Source organism: Labeo rohita, chromosome 1 (genome assembly GCF_022985175.1).
Source record: "Labeo rohita strain BAU-BD-2019 chromosome 1, IGBB_LRoh.1.0, whole genome shotgun sequence".
NCBI classification, from domain to species: Eukaryota; Metazoa; Chordata; class Actinopteri; order Cypriniformes; family Cyprinidae; genus Labeo; species Labeo rohita.
This window is the reverse complement of record NC_066869.1, coordinates 32,158,580-32,181,791: the sequence shown is the minus strand read 5'-3', so window position 1 is coordinate 32,181,791 and position 23,212 is coordinate 32,158,580. Positions and strand designations below refer to the sequence as shown.

The 23,212-nt window shown below is 36.0% G+C and overlaps 1 protein-coding gene across 1 annotated transcript in view; it reads right to left on the bottom strand.

The window, feature by feature from the left end:
- Nucleotides 1-23,212, bottom strand: part of cntln (centlein, centrosomal protein) — a 119,200-nt gene that overhangs the window by 63,746 nt on the left and 32,242 nt on the right. The window contains 2 exon segments of the mRNA XM_051115796.1: nt 2,885-3,006; nt 15,099-15,194. Coding sequence (XP_050971753.1) covers nt 2,885-3,006; nt 15,099-15,194 — 218 coding nt within the window.

Sequence of the window (23,212 nt, the reverse complement as noted above, 5' to 3'; positions counted from 1 at the left end):
TCTTGTCTAGCTCTGTGTGTACTCTTTGCATTCTGGTTCAAGACAGTTAGGGTAGGTCGAAAAACTCCCATCTCATTTTCTCTTCCAAACACAAAATCGTCCAACATCGCTGTTTTACCTTTTTTTTGTAAAGTGTGTTTGACCTTCTTTGCACGTTCACTTTGTAAACACTGGGTCGGTACCTCTGCAGTGATGTTGAGCGATTTTGTGGAATCTAGAGGAGAAAATGGGAGTTTTTCAACCTACCCTAACTGTCTTGAACCCGGAATACACAGAGTACACGCAGAGCTAGACAAGACTAGCATTTGAAGTTAAAAAGTATATAAACTGTATATACTTTTTTTTTTTCGCAGATCTTCTTCGGCTGTGATCGTTTAGAGCCCTTTGAAGCTGCATTTAAACTGCATTTTAGAAGCTCAAACTCACGGGCACCATAGAGGTCCACTATTTGAAGAACATTCCTGAAAAGTTTTCCTAAAAAAAACAACTTCTTTATGACTGAAGAAAGAAAGACATGAACATGACGACAAGGGGGTAAATAAACTATCTGTAAATTTTTTTGTTCTGAAAGTGAACTTCTCCTTTAAGTTTTATTAGTTAAAAACATGGGTTGGAGCTCTTAATTTTGAACTCTCAAAGTGAATTAGAATAATTTAACTTTAAATTAAAGTTTAAAAATTTTCATTTTTTGCAATAAATATTGCGATATTATCGTATTGTGAGATTTTGATATTGTTACATCCCTAGTAGGAATGTAGAAAACTGCTGTCTTATTCAGTCAAACAGTTTTGAAACAAATTAGTCTGTAGGTACATAAAATTTTGGTGGAGGTTGTAGGGATGTTCATTTTGGTCATTTTCCCTAACTAGGGTTGGGTATCATTAAAATTTTATCGATTCCGATTCCGATTCCGATTCCTCTTATCGATTCAGATTCTTTTCGATTCCCAGTTTCGATTCCAAAGTGAATAAAAGATGATATCAAGCATATTTATTCTGTTTCTTTTTTTACTAAACATTTAGCTGCAGCTGAATACCATGAACAAAAATCAACAGGCTACGTAAAAACAAGATTAACTTAAGAGCTGTTTGCAAAATAGAGCATGATTCTGGATAAATTGGGTTGCTGTTGTTGTTTTTTTAAATGGAAGTTGTGGTTCTCTCACGATTCTGAAATAAAAAAACAGACAACTAAACAAAATCACATGTAAGCCTAATTTATAGGTAAATGATTCAGTGATTCACTCAAGATTTACTTGGTTCATTACTGGATGAATCAAGTGTTTTTGAATGAATGATCAAAGACAAATACATTATTAACAGCCCACTTTCGCCACCTATTGGCATAAGGAATCGATAAATCTTTAACATTATTTGGAATGCCAAATTAACTTTTAAAAGGATGATTTACTCTATTTTGATCTCTATCGTACATATCAGAGTTTATATCCAGACTATGAACTTTTATTCTTTTTATACTTTTATACTTCTGTGATTATTTAAAAGTTTGTAACACAGAAATAATGAACTGTGTGGCTGAAAAGACTGTGAAACTGTTTAATTCATATACATGACAGTGGCTCTCTTTAGACAGGTGGCAGCACGAACGCAGATTTGAATGTTCAAATCACACTAGTATGACGGAAGGTTGAGGAATCAAACAGATGAATCATTGTAATTTAGGAATAGAATCACCTTGGTATTTGAATCGTGTTGTGATCTTTAACGATCTGTTAAATTAAAATGCTTTGTCATATTGGTGGTGACACCTCTATTGCAACATGTTTAGCTTATCACAAAGAATATACATTGCTTTTTTGACCTGGCAGATCGCTAGGTCGGGTCCACACAGATGGAGAAAAAAAAAAAAAAAAAAAAAAAAAAAAAAAAAGACCCGCACATAGGAATCGATAGGCGGAACTGAAATTTGAATTTCACAAGAAGTATCCGATTCTTGACCTTAAGTATCTGATTCTGGAATCGGAATCAATAAGTGTCTGTGACCCGTTAAAAATACCTAAATTAATTTTACATGCGCAAAAAGCAGCAAAAAACAGAACATGAGGATTCACATGGTCACATCATGCACCTACAGCGCTTCTGAAAGCGGAGAAAATATTATATATATATATATATATATATATAGTATAGGCCTAATCATTCTTATATATATATATATATATATATATATAATGTTTTCTCCACTGTAGGTGAATAGGCCTATACAATAAATATTTTTGTACAATAAAACTGCAACAAGTAAATAATATACAGTTTGGTTAATTTTTGTGTTGTGCAAAAGGAAACCAAGACAGCTAAAAGCGGCATCCTATTTTTCTTGATTTTACAAAAGCACAAAGATTTGTTTTTATTGTAAATGTACATGAATGAAAATCTGTATGACTAGAAGAGTAGTTGTTTCCACTGTTAGAAAAAAAAAAAAAAAAATCAGATGATTGTGCCGACGCCACACGCGCGCACACATTTCATTAGCATAAAGTCATTAGCATTAGTCAGCTAAAAACACACTGCTCATTTTAAATAATCTGTGTTGTTAATCGTTATCACCATACTGCCGTGATGTTATGCCAAACAATTTGATTTATCTGGATATTGGAATGCGAGTGAAGTACAAAAGTACACTGTATGAATCAGTCAAAATTCTTACTGTCGGTTAACAGTTAACCAGTTAAAATTAGCATCCCTAGGTGGTTGTGTTGGAGTGAGCAAAGAACTCATGTAATTAGAAGGATGTAATCTTTAATGTATTTAATGTGTTGGGAAATGGGTCCTAGGATTGGTACAAAACTGTAATAAGCAAGTGGATGACAGCTACATTTATATTATTACGTACAAATATCAAGTTTTAAATAGTAAGTGCTTACAAGTCATGGGCGTCTTCAGCTTCCTTCAGCCGCTCTGTCACTGTTCTGTAGTTGGTCTGAATGATGCGTAAACGGTTATGATGTTTGGCATGGGCTCTTCGCAGATCCTCATTCTCCTTAGTCTGTAGTTTAGAGATAAACAGACATACACACAAAAACAATTAAAATCTCTATTGAATGGATTAGATGAATTCAAAAGCTCAAACGTGTACGCAATAAGCAAAAAAAAAAAAAAAAATCACAGAGTTTAAAAATCATGGTAACACTTTAGTTTAGTGACTAATTTTCACTATTAACTAGTTGCTTATTAGCATGCATATTACTAGCATATTGGTTGTTTATTAGTACTTATAAAGTAATATTAATGCCACACTACAAAACATAAAGTACAAAATACAGCAGTTCTGTATTGGTTTTAGTGCAGTGTTGCCAAGTCCGCAGTTTTCCCACAGAATTGGGCTACTTTAACATTGTTGCTTACTTATACTTGTTGTTTTTGATGACCCCAATAACGTCAAATTTAGCCCCTAAAACGCGAATTTACCAGAGAAACCCCGACAATGTATTTTACATGTATTTTATCCCCCAGAATGCAATTTTTAACGGGGGACCCCCCTTCAAAACACGATTGGGCTAGTTTTGAGTAGCAATTGGCTGGGTTTTGTTGTGAAAACCTGACAACCCTGTTTTAGTGCCACTAATGCAGTGGATTGTGTAAAAGTAACCTCTCACTGGCCCCACCAAATCTCACTAGTGGGTCAGTTTTCTTTACAGTCCAAGGAGAAAAAAAAAAAATCTGACTGCTCACTCTTACAGAAAAAAAAAAAAAAAATCTGGACTGTTGCCATGTGAATGTTCATACCTGATGCCCCATGTGAATTTTTCTATTTTTAAATGTCCTTGCCCTGAAAATTTGCATTTTGGGTGAACAGACCTTACCTGGCCCAGTGGCTTAAACAAAGGCCACTGTAAAAAAAAAAAAATCTTTTTCTAATGTAAAATGTAGATAAAACTGTAGCACAACCTCTACAAGTTCATTCAGATAATAATGTATGCTTACTGACTGCTGCTTGTCTCACAACAATTCACAGAAGATTCCCCTATCAAAATATACACAAATGCTTGGGTGACCATTCAACCATCATCTCTTGTTTGTTATAGACTGTTTTGAATGTGTTTTGGAAAGAAAACATAGGTAAAAGGCACTGTTCTATGGATGTACTTTGGACTATGCAAATAAGTTCCATATGGAGGGAAAAAAAAAAAAAAAGTAAGTAAGTCATCCCAGTGTGACCCTTTCTGATGTCAACAGCCAATCACAACAGTGGAATGGAAAAGTGCCATATTACAATCTCTTCCACATCAGAAAGGGTATGCTTTTAATAAAAGTATGCTCTCAACAGACACACCTTGTTCTGAGTCTCCAGCTTGTGTGGTAAAAACAATAACAGACAAAACCATATTTCCGCTTTCAACCTCACAACGAGGTCACGCTCCCGACAGCAAACTCAAGGAACATTCCTCACCAGTGGAAGATGTAGCCACCGGAGCAATCATCCAAACACGTGGAACATAAACAGCAATAACAAAATCGCTTTCCAGAGACCTAGGCATTAGCATATACTGTCAGTATATGATTATCTAATGTGCAATACCTAATGATATTGCATAACTAAAGTCAATTTGATTACAAAGTAAACCTAAGCACACATACCACATAAGTGTAGTGTTTGTTTAGATATTTTTAAATATAAAAATGACCAAAAGCATGATTTTTGTTTTTCAAATATGTTTATTACTGTCATGTGAAGCCAAATGAATAATTAGTTCTTAAATTATTATTTGGGATAAAGCATTGCCACTGCCTGGCAGTCACTGTAGAATTCAAAACTTTTGGAATTGAAATAAAAACAGTTTGAGAAGTTTTTTTTCCCCTCCTAGAAACAGATGATTAAAAAAAAGCCTTACACTATTTATTTTCTTGCCATTTAAAAACTATGAAAACAATATTACGGATTTAAAAAGAGAGACTGCATGAACATCTATAGCAAATGCGTATATATGCACACACACGCACATTTTTTTGTGAATTGTGGGGACTTTCCATAGACTTCTATAGTTTTATAGTTTTTACACTGACCAAACAATATTGCCTATCCCCTCACCCAACCCTAACCCTTACAGAAAACCTGTTTGCATTGTTACATTTTCAGATGAACATCATTTACTATTTTTAATCTTTTTTTACATTGTGGGGAACATTTGGTTACATTTACATTTGGTTTTGTGCTTAAACAGCACATAGTGTGACCCATTAAATATAACTATAAAAAAATTAATAATATTAATAGTATTATTGCACTTTACACATTTTTATAAAATAATAAACAAAATAACCAATAAAGCTTGATAATACCATTAAATAAAAAAATGAGCATAAATAATTATAGTATGTGTTCAGTTCAAATGGAAATCTTATACAGTATTACAGTTCTAAAATGGTGATTGTGCATTAACATGCTGGTATGTAAATAAGCAGTCTGAACTTGTTTACCCAAGTGCATTTTTATTTTGGTTTATTATGTGCACCCCTGAATATAAGGATCTTAAATGACTATGGGGTCTAAAGAGCCTAAAATTAAGAATTACACAATCCACAATCTACTACTATCAGACAGAATGCAGACTTGAGGTTAAGCCATAAGAATAGGTCAAAGGCACTATGGCAAGAGTAAAGCAACATCCATATTAAAAAAAAAAAAAGTTTTAGATTAACCAGTTATGTTTGGGTATGGTTAATTTATTTATTTATTTTTTCCAAGTTTCAAATTTATTTCAGGAATATATGGCCTCTCGGCCCAAAGTTCCACAAAATCATCATGACATGGCAGATAGTCTTTTGTTCATTCCATGTTATATATACACACAATGCCAATCTCCATGCATACCCTGAATCACAAACACTTGACACATCACTACAAACATCACCAACAAGAACCAGATCAGCTAAATATTTCTTACGCAGATACACATACAAAGAGCAATCAAAAAAAAAAAATGCTTCTCATCTTCTATCACAGAATATTTGATGTCAACTTACAATAACTACAGATTCTCTCTGCCACTGGTGTATTACTCCATCTGCCTGTTTCTATAGGCAGATGATGACTTGAGCATCTAAAAAGGAACAATGATCATACCAGTTACATGTTATACACAGATGCAATGTAGCTCTCTTGTACTAACAAAGATTTGCAATGTGAGTATATATGTAACTTCTTATTTTCCAAAACTGATGCGTACCATGCCTCATGTGCTTTTTCTTTTAATCGTTGGTTAAGAATGTTAATGTTCTTATCTCACCACTTTGAGCCTCGCAAATACTAGAAAAAACATAAAAATACAGCAAAACTCTAATACAAGTAACCCATGTTTTTTCTACCTACTTCATAATTGAAAAAGCATATTCTAACATTTTCTTGGATAACGATGGTTAGACATAGACACTAATTTTATCCAACACATGATATATCTTTTCATATAAGTAGACAATACAAATCTACCCAAATCACCCAAGACAGCTACACTGCTCACACTTGTTTTTTTTGTTTTTTTTTACATGAAGATACCTGAACATTTTTGATACATTCCACTGGCTTAAAACCCCATATCTCAGATCCATAATACAATATAGGACCATCCATACGATCAAACAAATGCAAAGACTGATTGCAGCTAATTTTATGTTTACAAAGATTAGTAAAAAAAAAAAAGCACTGCTTTCTTGCCTTGGCTTGCTAAAGTTGTCAGGTTTTCCACCATGACAATTTTGGTGTAAACCACATACCCAGATATTTGTAACCGTTAACCACTTCAATCTGTTCACCAGCAAAATACCATTTTTCTTCCCTCGTCTAAAAACCATAATTTTCGTTTTATTCAAATTTACTCTCATACCATAAAGATTACAGAATTTTTCCAGCTGTTCAATCTGTTTCTGTAATCCTCCAATTGTATATGCTATATTAGCCATATCATCAGCATATAGAAGAGTAAAATACAAAAGATAATGCTGGACACTGTCAAAGGCTTTAAAATACATCCTTCCTTTTCTCTTTGTAATATATTTTTGAACCACTGACTGTAAAATAAAAATATGATCTATTGTAGAATAACCTGACCTACACCCTGCTTGTTCTTCATAAAACATATTTACTTCTACATAAGATACTAATCTCCTATTCAAGATATTTGTAAAAAATTTTACCAAGCACATTAAGAGCATTATAGGACATAACATATGCACATAACAACACATAACAAGAGCATTATAGGACATAACATATGCTTTCAGCATCTCAGTAATAATGCCATCTGGTCCAGGGGCCTTTCCATTACTCATTGACAAAATAGTTTTAAAAATCTTATATTATAAGCAATACTACTATCTAAAATTTCACCTTCTTTAGAAATGCAGCTTGATGATTATTCACATAGTCAGTGACAAAGTTTTCAAAATCAGCATCTATATTCAATTTTGATTCAGAAAAAAAAAGGTTTAGATTAACCAGTTATGTTTGGTTATCGTCAAATTCATTGCATGAAACAACAAAAAAAAATCTATTTTCTAAATGCATGTTAGTAATATTATTGTAAATCATTAATACGCATGTTTTTTTTTTTCCTTTTTTTGGAATTTTTAATCAAAATGCCATTATTTGATCTTCTAGTAAGTTGACTTCTCTCTGCTGACTGGACCTCTCTAATCATGTCCACTTTAACCTCATCCCTGCAAGCCAACATTTGTTTTTTCAAACTTTTTAGAGCCAGGGCCCCCTTACAGGGGAAAAGATTTTCCAAGGACCCCTCATAATTTTAACAGTGTTTAAGTAATGAACATAATACAATTGTTTTATTGGTACAAATGGCCCCTGTTGTATACGTACTTTTTAATACTTAAGCATAATATAATTAATTTTACAATTTTTTCCGGAAGGTTGCACCAGGTCAGGAAAAAAACAACAACAAAAAAAAAAAACACAAATAAAGTTGCATCAGTGTATAAGTCGCATTTTACTATTACTTTTAGAAATAATGTAAATACTGACAGGCCTAAATAAAACAAACGTTAAGATTCTTAACAAACATTATAACCACTATAAACATATTTTACTTCCCCTCACTACAGATCGTTAAATTTAGTGGCATTCAGAACAAATAAAACAAAATAAAAATAAATTACTCACGTACCTCTTATTCTGCATGAATCATTCCATGAGTGAATCAAAATCGTTAGATGCAGTGTCACAATTGGTTGTTAAACTATTATTTATTGCGTAAATAGGCTTTGTACTTCTCTCGTACCAAATACCTTTTGTATGTTAAGTCTCATAGTTTGATGATGAAGAGGCTGCAATAAAGTTTGCAGTGCTCAAACTGATATGTGTGTGCAGGAGGCACTGGTGTGAACACATGGATTCCTTATATCAGCAGAAAGATCTGATATCCATAAAACACCATTCAAAACAGTCTTTTTTATTTGTGTAACTTTAAAATAACTGTGAAATAACGTAGTTTTGTAAAATAAAGAAAACAAACAAAATGCGCTTGTCGTCTCAGTTTCTGTGAACATCTTCCTGAATTGAAGAAAAATTCAGCGTTACTGCCTAGTTCACACAGATATGAGAAATATATTTATAGAAACCTCGCTAGTGGCTGCTTTTAAGTGTTTACATTTTGCTTATTACAGGCATTATATAAGTCACTTTGGAATATAAATCATAGCATGATTTAAAAAAAAAAAAAAAAAATGCGGCTTGTAGTCCGGAAAATAAGGTATAGCAAATTATTTTGCGGACCCCCTGGCTTTGGGTAATGGACCCCCAAGGGTCCGCGAACCCTGCTCTAGATATGTGTCAAAATATGGAAGAAAGATCTGTCGCTAATACAGTTTCATGGTGATTTCAAATTTAAAATAGTAATTTTTGGTAAAACAGTAACAGTTTAACTTATTGTAAGATCAGGGTTTCTACAGACATGAACAAGTGAAATTTAAGAATTTTTAAGACCTTTTTAATACCACCTTCTATGAAATTTAAGACCTAAACCTGTAATGGAAATTAGAGGTGCTCCGATCAGGATTTTTGAGGCCGATCACTGATCGCCCATCACAGGAAGCAGTATCTGCTGATACGATCACCGATACCAATCTTTTTAAAGCCTCTTATTAATCATGTAGAATTATTTATAGAGATACTCCAATCAGGATTTTTAGACACTTATTCAGGGCCTGATATTTGTTTTAGTTTTTTTGAGAGAGGGGAGTTTTTTTATTTGAGGGGTGGAGGGCAGCATTTTTAAGACTTTTTTTAAAATATATATATATATATATATATATATATATTTATTTATCTTTGATCATGCAGTGCATTTTTGTTTTTAGAATTGTGCAATTATTCCACAATAGCTTACACACAGCACAAGTCTGATTTCCACAAACCCATTTATCCATCATTTTGATTTTGAATCCAAACATCGTTATTGGAAATACTTTTTCAGTATATTTACCGCAAACAATGCGGTAATTCTGTGCGTGTAGCACAGACTCCATGCAGACGCACCGCTCCTGGAACGCACTACTAGACCGGAACCGTGTGCAGCTTGAAAGCTTTAATCTGTTAGCATGAGCATGGAAAAAATACGCACTGCAAACGAAGGTGTGTGAACGTGGCGTTATGTGTTTACGCTTCGAGTGTGCATGAGTGCCCAGTCTCCAGGAGAGTGCGCGAGCGCTGAATGGTTAAACACTGCAAAGAATTAAAAAGAAATGTAGTTTACAAAGCGACGATGCCACACTGATTCTATTGTGCAAGTAACAATTCCTGTGTCAACTATGCAGCTCGCTTATAGTCAGACGCGATGTGGTGGTGATTGGAAACCATTTGCGCACTTTTGAGAGAGAGAGAGAGCGCACGGTCACTCACTCGTGCTGTTTGTGAAATTACGTATACAATAAATTATGTTATGAGATGAATATGAATATATGAATATACAAATAAGAAATGTTGGGGGGAAAATGCATACTTTTAAACATACTAAACTACCAGTAGGTGGCGGTAAGTCATTACTGAGCGAGTCAATGAGTTATTTCAAATGATTCGTTCAAAACACTGAATCATTTAGTATCAAAACATAGCTTGGAATGTGCTATACTTCTGCTGTGATCCTTGTTTGGAACTATTTTCATTGGTGAAATAAAACAAAACAGTAAATATTGTGTCTAAAATGTAAATAACTTAATTACTTGTTTATTAAACTAAAATCAATGTAACATTTGCAATCATGACAATATTCAGCAAAATAGCTCCCTTGGTATGTTACTGAACTAGCTAGATCTATATTATAATTATTATTGTAAACATTATATACAGAAAAAAGGTAGTTAGACCTGTATTCTGCTACTGCGATTCTGTCTGATGCCGCAGTAACTACCGTGGAAGAAAATAAATCTTTGGTCTGTCCAATGATTGTAAACAGTTACTAGGTCTGTCAGACTAAAGATATTTTAGCGATAATGTGACCAAAAATATTTAAGACCCACTGAATCGGGGTCTATTAGGAAAACGCTATTTAAGACATTAAAGGGGTCATCGGATTCTTAATGAAAAGTCTATAATAAACTATAATATAACTCTATAAATTCTCAATGGTAGTGTAAAACAACACCCTTTTTACCTTGCCAAAATCAGCTCTGCAAAAATCATCCCATTCTGGTCGAGGCTGCGTTAAATGCAAATAAGCTCTGCTCGCCCCGCCCCTCTCTTCTCTCCGTGGAGTGATGAGCCTGTTTACGTCAGCTGTATTTAGCTGCGTTTAGCTGCTAAACTTGCTAACTAGCACACTATTAGGAAAGGTGATCGCAAAGATTCATTAAAAAAAAACCTTATACTCACTTCTGCTGTAAGTGAAGCTGGATCACGAATGATTCGTGCGAACATAGACGGATATATGTCTATCGGGAGGCGCATTCCCTTCACAAACAAACGTAATCCACTGAATCTTCAGCGGCTCAGATGTTGGGAGTAAATGACGACCACTATGTTCATTATTACATCCAGCAACACAACACCTCAATCGCTCAATTCTTGTCTAACTTACATTCCTGCTCCGGCATCAAAACATGGAGGTTGGACTGTTACAACTGATCGGAGGTAAGACGCTCATGTCAATCAACTATCGTGGGAGCGGCCTCTGTCGGTGTGACGCCACAATGAGAGGCATCTGAGAATGGCTCAATTTAAATTGAGATTAATTAAAAATCACTGCATGGATTTTTATCATTATAGGGTAAATTTGTACATACACTGCCAAGACACATTAATGTTCAAACAGCATGTAAAAGTGAACTTAGCATCCGATGACCCCTTTAAGACTTTTTAAGGAGCCGTGGATACCCTAAAGATAAACGATTATACAACACTCAACCACTTGCATTTATCGATTTATTTGTAATATTTTCTAGTTTAGTTTAGTTAATTACTCATGTCTTTGTTAAAAAGATGAATTTCATTACATGTGAATAATACATTATGAACTTATGCAGACCTTCACAAAAATTCACATTTGTAACGTATTACACAACCATCTTTGTTAATTTTCATACCATTAAGGTGAAATGTCTTTGCTAGTGACAGTCATGAGCACTTTCAGTCAAATAACCAAAGTCACTACATCATTGGTACTTTGTGTGAAGATCACTAGCAAAGTTTTATCAAAGAGACTGTTTTTCCTTTCGGGATATGTTCTTTCAGTGCTTCTGTGGGAACAAGGCACTGATAAGCGTTTCCACGCCAACCTGGCACCTGTAGCATTATTGTGGCCTGACATTTCGCCTGTCAGCCAATAGGAAAAGGCTGACTTCTCCCACCACTTAAACCCCGCAGCAGGAGGAACGCCTCAGTGAGCCGGGTCGCTCCCCAAATGCCCGTAAATATTGGTCTTTGCTTCACAGCTATTTGAAGAAAAAAAAAAAAAAGGGGGGGGATCTCCGCCAAAGATTACATGGGACTTTTCAGGGGTGAACATATAGATTTTCCTGACAAGAAGGCCCTCTATTATTCTGACCTTAGCCAAGGCGAACTCTGGCAGAGACAGCAAGCGCACCTTTCAGCTTGAGTGGCCAGGGCCAGGAGACTTGTCGAAAGGCTTTCTGAAAGGGAGGAAAGCTTGTTTACCGCTGCTATGACACGGCAGCCCTGCTGGGCGGGAAATGCAGGGCCCTGAACCCTGTTATTATTAACAAGGACAAAGAGAACAAGCCAGCCCCAGACCGGTTGCCAATGTGACAAGTATGGATTTACTGCTCAGAAATTCACAAGAGGACACTCAGCCTTCAAACCAGAAAGACAGAGAATATGAGACAGAGAAGTGAAACAAAGCAGAGCGCTAATGAAGGCCTGCTCAGATTGAGTGACCAATGTTTCGTGTCTGAGTGACATCACAGCATAAGGGGGGCGTTTAAAGTACCCGGCACGCATCCACCTGGGCATCAAAATCAATACCAACTGGAGGATGAGTACTCCGCACCGCTGGAACCGTTGACTGTCACTGAGCCTTACAAACTGAAGTATCTGACAGACAAAAACACCGACTAGATTAGTTTCCTCCAGATTTAAAAGGAAGGAAACGCAGGAATGACGAAGAGGGGAGCGGAGAAGAGAGCAGGGTAAGAGAGAGAGAGGCACGAAAAGTCAGAAGAGAGACATGGATGATTGGTTTAGTGAAGAGCGTGAGTTCTTCAGCAGTCTTCTCTCCCGCTGCCTCATTGCCTCTGCAGACAGTCAATGTGTGTGTGCGTGTGGATGATGAAGGATGGAGGTCAGTTAGAGGGCAGCGGTCAGAGGACAACATCTGACTCTACCTGCTATGAGCTCCTTCATGCTGAAACTTTACCAGTCAGACACACGCATATGCAAATACACACGCTATTATTCGCTCATAAGCCAGGGGGCAGCCAGTGTATCAGACTACTGTAGTTTTAAACTTAGAGTTCATTTTTTAAAATTCTATTTCATATTTAATTCATTTGTTTTAATTAGCATAACTGGCATAATAAACTTTTCACGGCATTACGTTTCTCACAACAGTCTGGCATTTTATATTTTAATTCCAAATATCATTAAGCAAAACCAAAACTATATGTGTGGTCATTTTAATGTTTTTGGTCACACTTTAGTTTGGGGACCAATTGTCACTATTAATTGGCTATTAACTATGATTTTTGCCTCAATAAACTAATTTGCTGCTTAATTTACCAGTAGGATTAAAGGGATAGTTCAGCCAAAAATGAAAATACTGTCATTAATTACTTACTCTCATGTCGTTCCAAACCCGTAAAACCTTTGTTCATCTTCGGAACACAAATTAAGATATTTTTGATGAAATCCGAGAGCTTTCTGACCCTGCATAGAGGCCAAGGCCAAGAAAGGTATTAAGGACATCATTAAAATAGTCCATGTGACATCAGTGGTTCAACCTTTATTTTATGCAGCTACAAGAATACTTTTTTGCGCAAAGAAAACAAAACTAACGAATTTATTCAACAATTTCTTCTCTTCCGTGTCAGTCTTTGACACGCATTCACAACAGCACCACAATGCATTTATGCGTGGTCAGACAGCTTTCAGATTTTAGATTTAATTACAGGTTTGGAATGACATGAGGGCGAGTAATTTAAAGACAGCATTTTCATTTTTGGGTGAACTATCCCTTTACAGTATCAAAAATATGGTCATGCAAAATAAGACATTAATACAGTATGTGCTTTATAAGAACTAAATAACAGCCAATGCGCTAGTAATATGCATGCTAATAAGCAACTTGTTAATTGAGAATTGGTCCCTAAACTTTACTCACCCCCTTGTCATCCAAGATGTTCATGTCTTTCTTTCTTCAGTCGATAAGAAATTATGTTTCCTGAGGAAAACATTTCAGGAATGTTCTCCATATAGTGGACTTCAATGGTGCCCTCAAGTTTGAACTTCCTAAATGCAGTTTAAATCCAGCTTCAAATGGCTCTAAACGATCCCAGCCAAGGAAGAAGGGTCTTATATAGCGAAACGATCTGTCATTTTCGAAACAAATTGGCAATTTCTATACTTTTTAACCTCAAATGCTCATCTTGTCATGCCTCTGCGATGCGCATGCGTAGTCTGTGTAATCTGGGTCAGTACAGTTAGGGTATGTCAAAAAAACTCCCATCTCGTTTTCTTCTTCAACGTCAAAATGACACTACATCGTTGTTTTACCTCTTTTGTAAACGTCAAAATCACACTACATCGCTGTTTTACCTTTTTTGTAAACGTCAAAATCACACTACATCGCTGTTTTACCTTTTTTTTGTAAAGGGGTTTGATCTTCTTTGTATGTTCACTTTGTGAACACTGGGTCGGTACTTCTGCAGCGATATAGGACGATTCTGAAGTTGGGGAAAAAAATGAGATGGGAGTTTTTCGACATGCCCTAACTGTTTTGACCATATTGAACCAGAAAAAAAAAAACAGAGTTCACACAGACTTAGACAAGACAAGCATTTGAGGTTAAGAAGTATATAAATTGTCAATTTGTTTAAAAAATGACCAATCTTTTTGCTACATAAGACCCTTCTTCCTTGGCTGGGATAGTTTAGAGCCATTTGAAGCTGCATTTAAACTGCATTTTGGAAGTTCAAACTTGGGGGCATCATTGAAGTCCTGTTTTTTTTTTTTTTTCCCTCAAGAAGTATAATTTCTTATCGACTGAAGAAACAAAGACACAAACATCTTGGATGACAAGGAAGTGAGTAAATTATCTGTACATTTTTGTTCTGGAAGTGAACTTTTTTTTGGAGTCATGAAATTTGAATATATTTTTTCCCAGTTACATACGTTTTTATTTCAGTGCCAAAGGAGTTTTTTTTTTTTTGAATACAAAACTTTTTAAATATTTTGAACGTCAATTCAATTTTATTTATCTTTTAAATATAACTTTTCACATTTTTGTTAACGACTGTTCAATTTTATTGTATGACACACTGCACACCTTCTGTGTTCTGTTTCTTAGGAGGCAGGAGAATGTCGCCCAAATGTTCAAATAAGGACATAAATCTCCTAAGAGGTCTCCAACAAGAAGATAAGAGAATCACAGTGACAGAATAAGGCAGGTATTTAGTGTTCACCTTAAGTGCTAGTAATTCCTGCAGCTGCTGAATCCTTTGCTCCTGACTGTCGGCCCCATCACTGCTGCCGCCACCTGGAGACACAGACCCAGAGCCCTGACGAAGACAAAAAGAAATCGATAAAACAATAGAAAAGCCCTTTTCATCAACACAATAGGCAAGTTGTTAATTATGAAAAGCCAAAGATGAGCAATAGCCCTTCACGTACGAACACACAAACATCAACCCGCACACTCTCCGAAATCTAACAAGGGACACGGGCTGAATCACGAGGAGGAGCGCGCACGGCATGCTGCTGAAGGGTTCTCTGTGCAGGGACCTAATGAGCATGTTCATTTCCATTTACATTGTTTCTTTGACAATAATGATGTCCCATTAGGGGAGACTAAAGGGTTATAGAGTGAGAAACGCGCCAGGCCTCATTACCAAAGGTGGGGAGGGAGGCGCCTTTAATTGCTCTATCAGGGCCCAGAGTTACACTTGATAGGACAACAGAAGCAGACTTTGGGGAGAAAGAAAAAAGAGAGAATGAAAGAGAGAGGAAGAGAGAGAGAGAGAGAGAGAGAGAGAGAGAGAGAGAGAGAGAGAGAGAGAGAGAGAGAGAAGAGGGCTCTCTCTGAAGTACCTAAAACCAGTGGAGAGCGGTGCAACTGGAATGGGAAATCTGGTCAGGGCAGTGAAGGAAGGCCAGATGGCAGATCAACTGTGAAAGAGTGAAACTACAAAATGGCAGACGCACCACTACAGTTTCGAGAGAAGGAGATCTTCAGGGACCAGATCAAAAACTCTTAATCTAGGAAAAAAACACTAATACTTCAGAGAACTGAAGAGATCCTTTAAAAGCTGATTAGCTCTTGACTAGGCTGCCGCTGAGTACAACTAACTAGAGTCACTTGCTTGGAGCTCTTAGTCCAAAAGGATCTACCTATTGATGTCTTGAAGTCAAGTCATTAACAGCATAGCTGAACTTTCCTCTGACACATGTCCCAAAACCAGATTTAACATTCTCAGCATACACAGGAACAGTGGTGTCCTCATCATCAAAGATCTCAACTCTGCAAGGATTAGCAAAAGAGCGAAATTAAAGCTTACAAAGGAGAAGCAATCAATACTTGAATATAAAGAACAAAGAAACGGTTCCAGCAGTCGTGAAACTTGTGGCGAAGAAAGCCTTACCCTTCTTGTACTGCACAGACTCATGCGCATATGAAGGGATGCAAACTCATCAGAGGAGAAAAAGCTGACAAAGACGTGGCCACAGGAAGAACATTTTTAAAATATCAGCTTTAAAATGTGGATTTAAGTTGACTTTAGCATGAGGTTGTAGGTGAAAATGATCACATTTGACACACTTTTTTTTCTTATTTTCTCCCACTCACCACTGTAGTTATCTCAGACCACATTCACATAGTTTTTTATTATTGATGTTATGATTTAATAAATTGAAAAAATAAATGATAGTACTACTGTAGAAATACTGTTGTACTGTAAACAGGGTTCCCACACCTTGGTTAACTTCAAATTCAAGGACTTTCCAGGCCCACTGGCCTAAAATTTAAGGACTTAATGTGGGGACACATTTCAAGTGAAAGTAAGGTTACGTCATGTTACCCTGTAAGATACATTGTCAGAGTTTTTATGTGTCAAAAATAACTATGCAAAAAAAAAATATTTTTGGCCAGTCAAATGTAATTTATGCAATATTTCAAACATTTAACCCACGGTAGAAAAATCAACCCTTCTCAACAGTTTAAAATCAGCCCAATTCCATGCAAAAAATGCAGATTTGGCAACCCTGCATCCAACACAAGCTGCAGGGATCAGTTTTAACTGATCATGGGTCAAGACAAGAGTAAAGAGAGATGTCTGACAAATCATGCTGAAGGATTTGCTGCTCAGCAGAAAATGTGCTCATATCTGACCTTTGTACAGAGTGCGTATGATCCTGGAATTGAAAGTGAAAGTGAACAGCCGCTCATTAAAAAGAGATCTAAATACTTTGAATACGATAGCGGCTCCCTGATGCGCAAAAATTCTATTCAATATTAGAATGATTGCGTGAGCAGGCGGTAATGGCCCGAAATTTAGCGGGAACGGCATCAATAAAACAGTTCCGCATAGAGCTTTAATACAAAAATGCAAATTGAATGGCGACTGTAGAAAGCATAAGCCAAATCCCTGGCATTTTGGGCGATTTAGAAATCCCGGCCAGACGCATTTTTTTTTAGGTCCAAAAAGAGGACATGTCTGGGGAAAAAAGGACGTATGGTTACCCTAACTAACTTAAATCAAGCAAGCTAGTATGCATAGGGCACGTTAGTATGCATAGGGCACATTAGTGAACCGGAGAGAATATGGAATTTTTCCAGAAAACTTTTTGCACAGAATAAATTCAAGTACTTTCAAAGACCTGTATCTATGTATTCATTTTCAAAAACTTTCCAGGGCCTTGAAAAAAATGTTCAGATTCACAAACTTTTAAGGATTTCAAGGACCCGTGGGAACCCTGTGTAAAATTTAAAAAAAAGGTTATCCAATATTTTATTTTATCCACCTTATTCTTCAATGCAGAAGTAAGTTATAGTTATAGGGAAATAACGAGAAGAATAACAACATGCAGTAAAAAAAAAATTGTGTGCACTACAAACCAGTGTGTTTATAATTAAGATAATACATTAAAATAATATGGCAAGACACACCAATCTGCAATATCAAGCAGCAAAACAAACTGTTTTGTACAGCTAAAAATAGCTGTACGTGGATAAGACCGGAAGCCAGACCCATAAAATTTATAAATAGCCACGCCAGCTTTTATGACAAAAATAAGGTGGATATAGAACATCAGTAAAACCTTTACGCTTCTCTTTCATTGACAGCAGATGTATAAACTATTCTCATTACAAAATTCAAGTCATGTTGGGTTTTCATATGTATGTTAGAAGCGACATTTAATTAGAACATAGCTGCTCTGAAACACTCAAAACCCCTCTTCCAAATTCAAAAAAATCAGATCTACATTAATCACACAAATGACCTATTCTGGATCTGAAACGGAGATTTCACCAAAAGATGATGGGTTGATGCATACGGACGATACCGTTAAACACACATCATCATCATCATTTACTCAAAATTGTGTCGTTCCAAACAGTGCTACTTTTTTTTCTGTGAAAAAAAAAAAAACGAGATGTTTTTGAAGAATGTACTGATCGCTCTTTTCCATTGCATTACAGCGAATCAGGACTGGAGCTTTCACGCTTCATAGAAGACGCAAAGGTTTGGTTATTTTGAGTAAAGTATTTCTTCAAGCACTTTCCAAAGGACATGCCCTGACATAATCATGTTAAATGGAGAGTAAAAAAATCTATCAGCATTATTATGATGATAAGTATGAGGATAGGATAAGTATGAGGATAAGTATTTCAGTGTTAACTGTACAAAGCGAAAGACTTTCTGTTGTTAGTGGCAGCTGCACAACAAAACTCATTTCATAAAAATATCTGCCTCTAGCAAAAATATGTCTGTACACGTACGCTTGTGTTTGTGTCCTCATAACCAATGCATGGTGCTACTTTATCTTCCAAAAAATATTCAGTGTAATGATATAACTTATTATGCTCACATTGATAAGAATTTCTGTGTGTCTAGGTTCCTGTCATGCATGAATCCTCGGGATGGAGACACACACTATCACATGATAAACGCTACTTAAAAAAAAAAAAAAAAAGAGCTGTCTGGAAGGCCGTGTTCAGTACACTTACACTTTCATTAAGATGGCAAGAAGCCTGGAAAATACTGTTAAGGGGTGAAAGATGATTACAGGGTCAGCTTTTTAATATAAAACTATATCACTATATAGCACACTGTAAAATAAGTTTTAGCACAAACTGTCTACCTAGTAGCATTTTTAGGTGTTACAGGCGCACCCCAGGACACAAACACTACTTCAAATGCTCTTTTTTTCTAATTGTATTGAATAAAAATGGCGAAGGTTGCGCTTTAAATAAATAATACTGTCCTGTGTCTTTCAGAGTTAAGCACAGCACTGTGTACTTTTGCAAATGAACAGCTCATGATCCGGGTCTTCGGTGTCTTGGAGCCATAAATTCTGCTCCACACGAATCAATCTCTGCATCTGCTTTGAGTTTCGGATACTTTTAATGTTAATTTAGGAACGCAGTATGCGCTAACCATCTTCACAAATTTGTAATGAGAAACTGCCTGTTGTCAACAAAACAACAAAAGCTTTGGTTTTCCACCAAAATAAAAGCTTGATAGCTTAACATTTATTTTGTACAGTAATAAATTACGTGATTACATTTTTCTTAAATACTTTTTTATTTTACAGTAGTAAATATTTATTTAAAAATAGCATTTCTTATTTTGTGTAATATTTTTACTTGTTAATAATAATAATAAAAATAATAAACAACAACAACTATTATTATTAGGGGCCAAGCACTGAAGGTGCGATGGTACCTACTGTATCCATTAGTGTTCTTTTTCTTCTTATTCTGCTCTGGAAATCTATGGTAGCCCAAAGAACCACTTGTGAACCACAGCAAATTTGGAGTCTCTAACTAAAACTCTCTAGCGCCACCACTTGTCCAAAGTCACTTATGTCACTCATGTTTATGCCAATTACTTTTGAACCATAAGGCGAAAATCTCACGCCGAATCGAATGAACACCAAAATCGAATGAACACTCAATAATTTCGCCAAAAATCACAAAACTGGTCTCTTTAGATTCGGTGCATCATGCCAAGTCGAACCAAACCCAATTTTCCCATGTCAGCCATTTTAGGCGTAGGCCATTTTTAATGCTATATTTTACGAACGCCACCTTGTGGTCAGTGGAAAGTTATAATGAAATTTAGAAAAATGCTAAGAACTTGTTTAAATTAGCCTACTCTAATAAAACTGGTCTTGATATTTTCCTTGGATCATGCCGAGAACATCGATACCAATTATGCAATAATTGGATGAACTTCCGGTCTGCCATTTTGATTTATGATAAAGACCTACTTTTTCTAACTCCTCCTAAACCATCACTCCGATTTTTACCAAATTTGACTCGGATTATCTTCAGATCATACTGAAAAAAAGTTATGGATTTTGTGTCGATATACAGTAGGAAATGGTTTTCATTTAGCGCATCACCGAATTTGCTGGAAAGATGCCAAACTGCATCTGAGGCTGTATCCCTGCAAAGCTTTGCCATGTTGATGCCAAATTGTGATTTTATGTACCATTGCCACCTCTCACTGACCACGCCACATCAATTTGGTAACAGCGCCACCTATTGGTCAAGAGTACTAAACCATTCATTAACCATTAATTATGAAATTTCAAAAAATGCTAATCACTTTTGATTGCATTAGCCTATTGTAATGAAACTGGTCAAAATATTGCTTACTGACAACAAAAGCCGATTTTCCACTATCCGGCCGAACCATTCTCTTTGCTTAACCGTTCCATTCCGTGCCTATCCGGGCCAGTCAGCACGGATATGGTTTCATTTTCCACTGTGGTTCTGATAAAATGGAACTCTTTGGAATGTAATGTAAACACAAATGCGTCAGTCGTTGCCTTGGTAACACAATTGTAATATAAACAGCGATATGGACGATGATCAGATATTTCTGTTTTTGGGACTACTTCGTTAAATAACGGAAAAAAAGGACACAACTCTTGGCGCAAAAAAATAAAATAAAATAAACAGAAGACGACGACAGGTATAACGTTACCAACAAATGCTGAGGGGATATGCATGCCAACGGAGACGCACACAGAAGGTAAAACCTTTCTAAAAAATACCACATTTATTGACACTATTAATGTATGAGCTATGAACGCAGCGCAACAGCTGTTTAATCAAATAGTGCGTTTTCGCTTAGCACACACATTCTATCAGCACAGTTTGGCATGGTTGTCTAACTGTGCCGAGAATTCCGGGCCGAGAACGGTTTGTAATCGTGCCGTGCCGTGCCGTACCAGGCTCAGGTGGATTTTTGTTGAAAACCTACTTTTTCAAACTCCTCCTCAACTGTTGGTCCAATTTTCACCAAAAACGAATCGGATCATCTTCAGACTGTGCTGACAAAATGTTATAGACTTCATGTCTATAGACATTACCATTTTTGTATAGTGATGCAAGAAATTTGAGGCATGATGCCAAAATGACTCCGAGGCTGTATCTCTGCAAAGCTTTGACATACTGACACCAAACTTTGTATAAGCAATTGTCCCCTTACCACATTGATTTGATAACAGCGCAACCTATTTGTCAAAAGGGACACAGCACCACCTGTTGGTCAAAAGGGATAACCCTTTAAATCATATTACTAGTGTTTGTTTTTATGATTTTTCACCAATTTTGACTAAAATCATTCTAAAATGGCTTTAATTCCTCAATGTTTCAGTTGGTCTGTCACTCCATGCCATGCTTAGCTCCTCATTTTGCCTCTGTAGTGCTTGGCCTCCGTAACTGCTGCTTGCAGCTATTATTATTATTATTATTATTATTATTATTATTATTATTATTATTGTTGTTGTTGTTATTATTATTATTGCTACTACTACTAATACTACTACTACTACTTAGGGATGGCTCGATACCATAATTTTGGCTTTGGTATGATACCAGAATTTAATACCTCGGTATTGATACTAAAATGATACCATGGTGACAGCCTGAAAAGATAAGTGAATTGAAAACAACTTTATAAAAAAAAAAAATTAAATAAATAAAAAAATAAAGTGATTTATAGCAATGCTTGCAGACAGGTGCAATAAGGTCATTAGTTCACCTTTATCATCTGTTTTGTATGCAAATTAATGGCATATTTCATTCACTTCTACTGTTCTCTTTATTTATTAATTTCGGGCACATTGTTACAGTTTCATCTATTTGATCCATCGCATTCTGTTGTCACATTTACCGGTTGCGCAGCAATTTGGGAAGCACTACAGGTGCACTTCGCAACAGCAGCGTATGAAATACCGAATTGAGCAAAATTATATTGTACCGTCTGAAATATAATATATACCGGTATTTTTCCAGTACCGGTATACAGTGCATCCCTACTACTACTACTAATTCTTAATACAATTATTCTTATTCTTATATAACCACAACATTTTTGGCCAAATTGTGCAGTCCTATTTTGACTACTTATGTCTGGCCAAGAGGAGCAGGAATTGGACTCATAAGATTACTGTATTGAACAATATGTTCAGCAGAACACAGGGAATCAGGGTGGTGGCAGCATTCTACTTTGGGTATGCTTTACTGTGGCAAGGACTGCAAACAAAAAAAAAAAAAAAATAGACAGCACTAACTACAGAAAAACTCAGGCGTTAATTAAGCTGCAATCAGCAAGAGCACTGGGACAATTAATCTTCCATCAAGGCAAAGACCCAAAACACACTGCAAAGGCAAAACTAGAGTGGCATATACCAAAAGGTAAACGTCCTAAATTGCCATGTAGAGTACAAACCAATATATAAAGTACAAATAGACTCTACATAATGGAGTCAAGAGACTGAGTAAAACTCTCAAAAGAGCTGATAAACTCACCCAAACTGCTGCCTAAATGGTCTCAATAGTTATGCAGTGTATATATGTACACACACACACACACACACACACACACACACACACACAGGTTTGTTTTTGTGAATTGTGGGGATATTCCATAGGCCAAACCATATTTTCACCCTATACCAACTCTACACCTAAACCTAGCCCTCACAAGAAACTGTGCACATTTTTAATTTCTCAAAACTCATTCTTTATGATGTATGAGCCTTTTGAAAAATATTATACCCATGTCATTATACAAATTTGTGTCCTGATCTGTAACAAACATACACACACACACACACACACACACACACGGGCCGATCTACAGAATTGGTCCAAAGTCAAAGTTGGAAACGTCTTTTTCCAAAAAATTTGTTTGTATGCAATTTGTATAATATCCAAGGCACACTTTTTTTTGTAATTGTGCAGTTAATTCTCATATTGTATTTTTAGAAAGTTCTGGAATATTTGTCACTACCGAAACACAGTAATAACAATTTAATTTGAAGCTTTAGAATTAGAATTTTG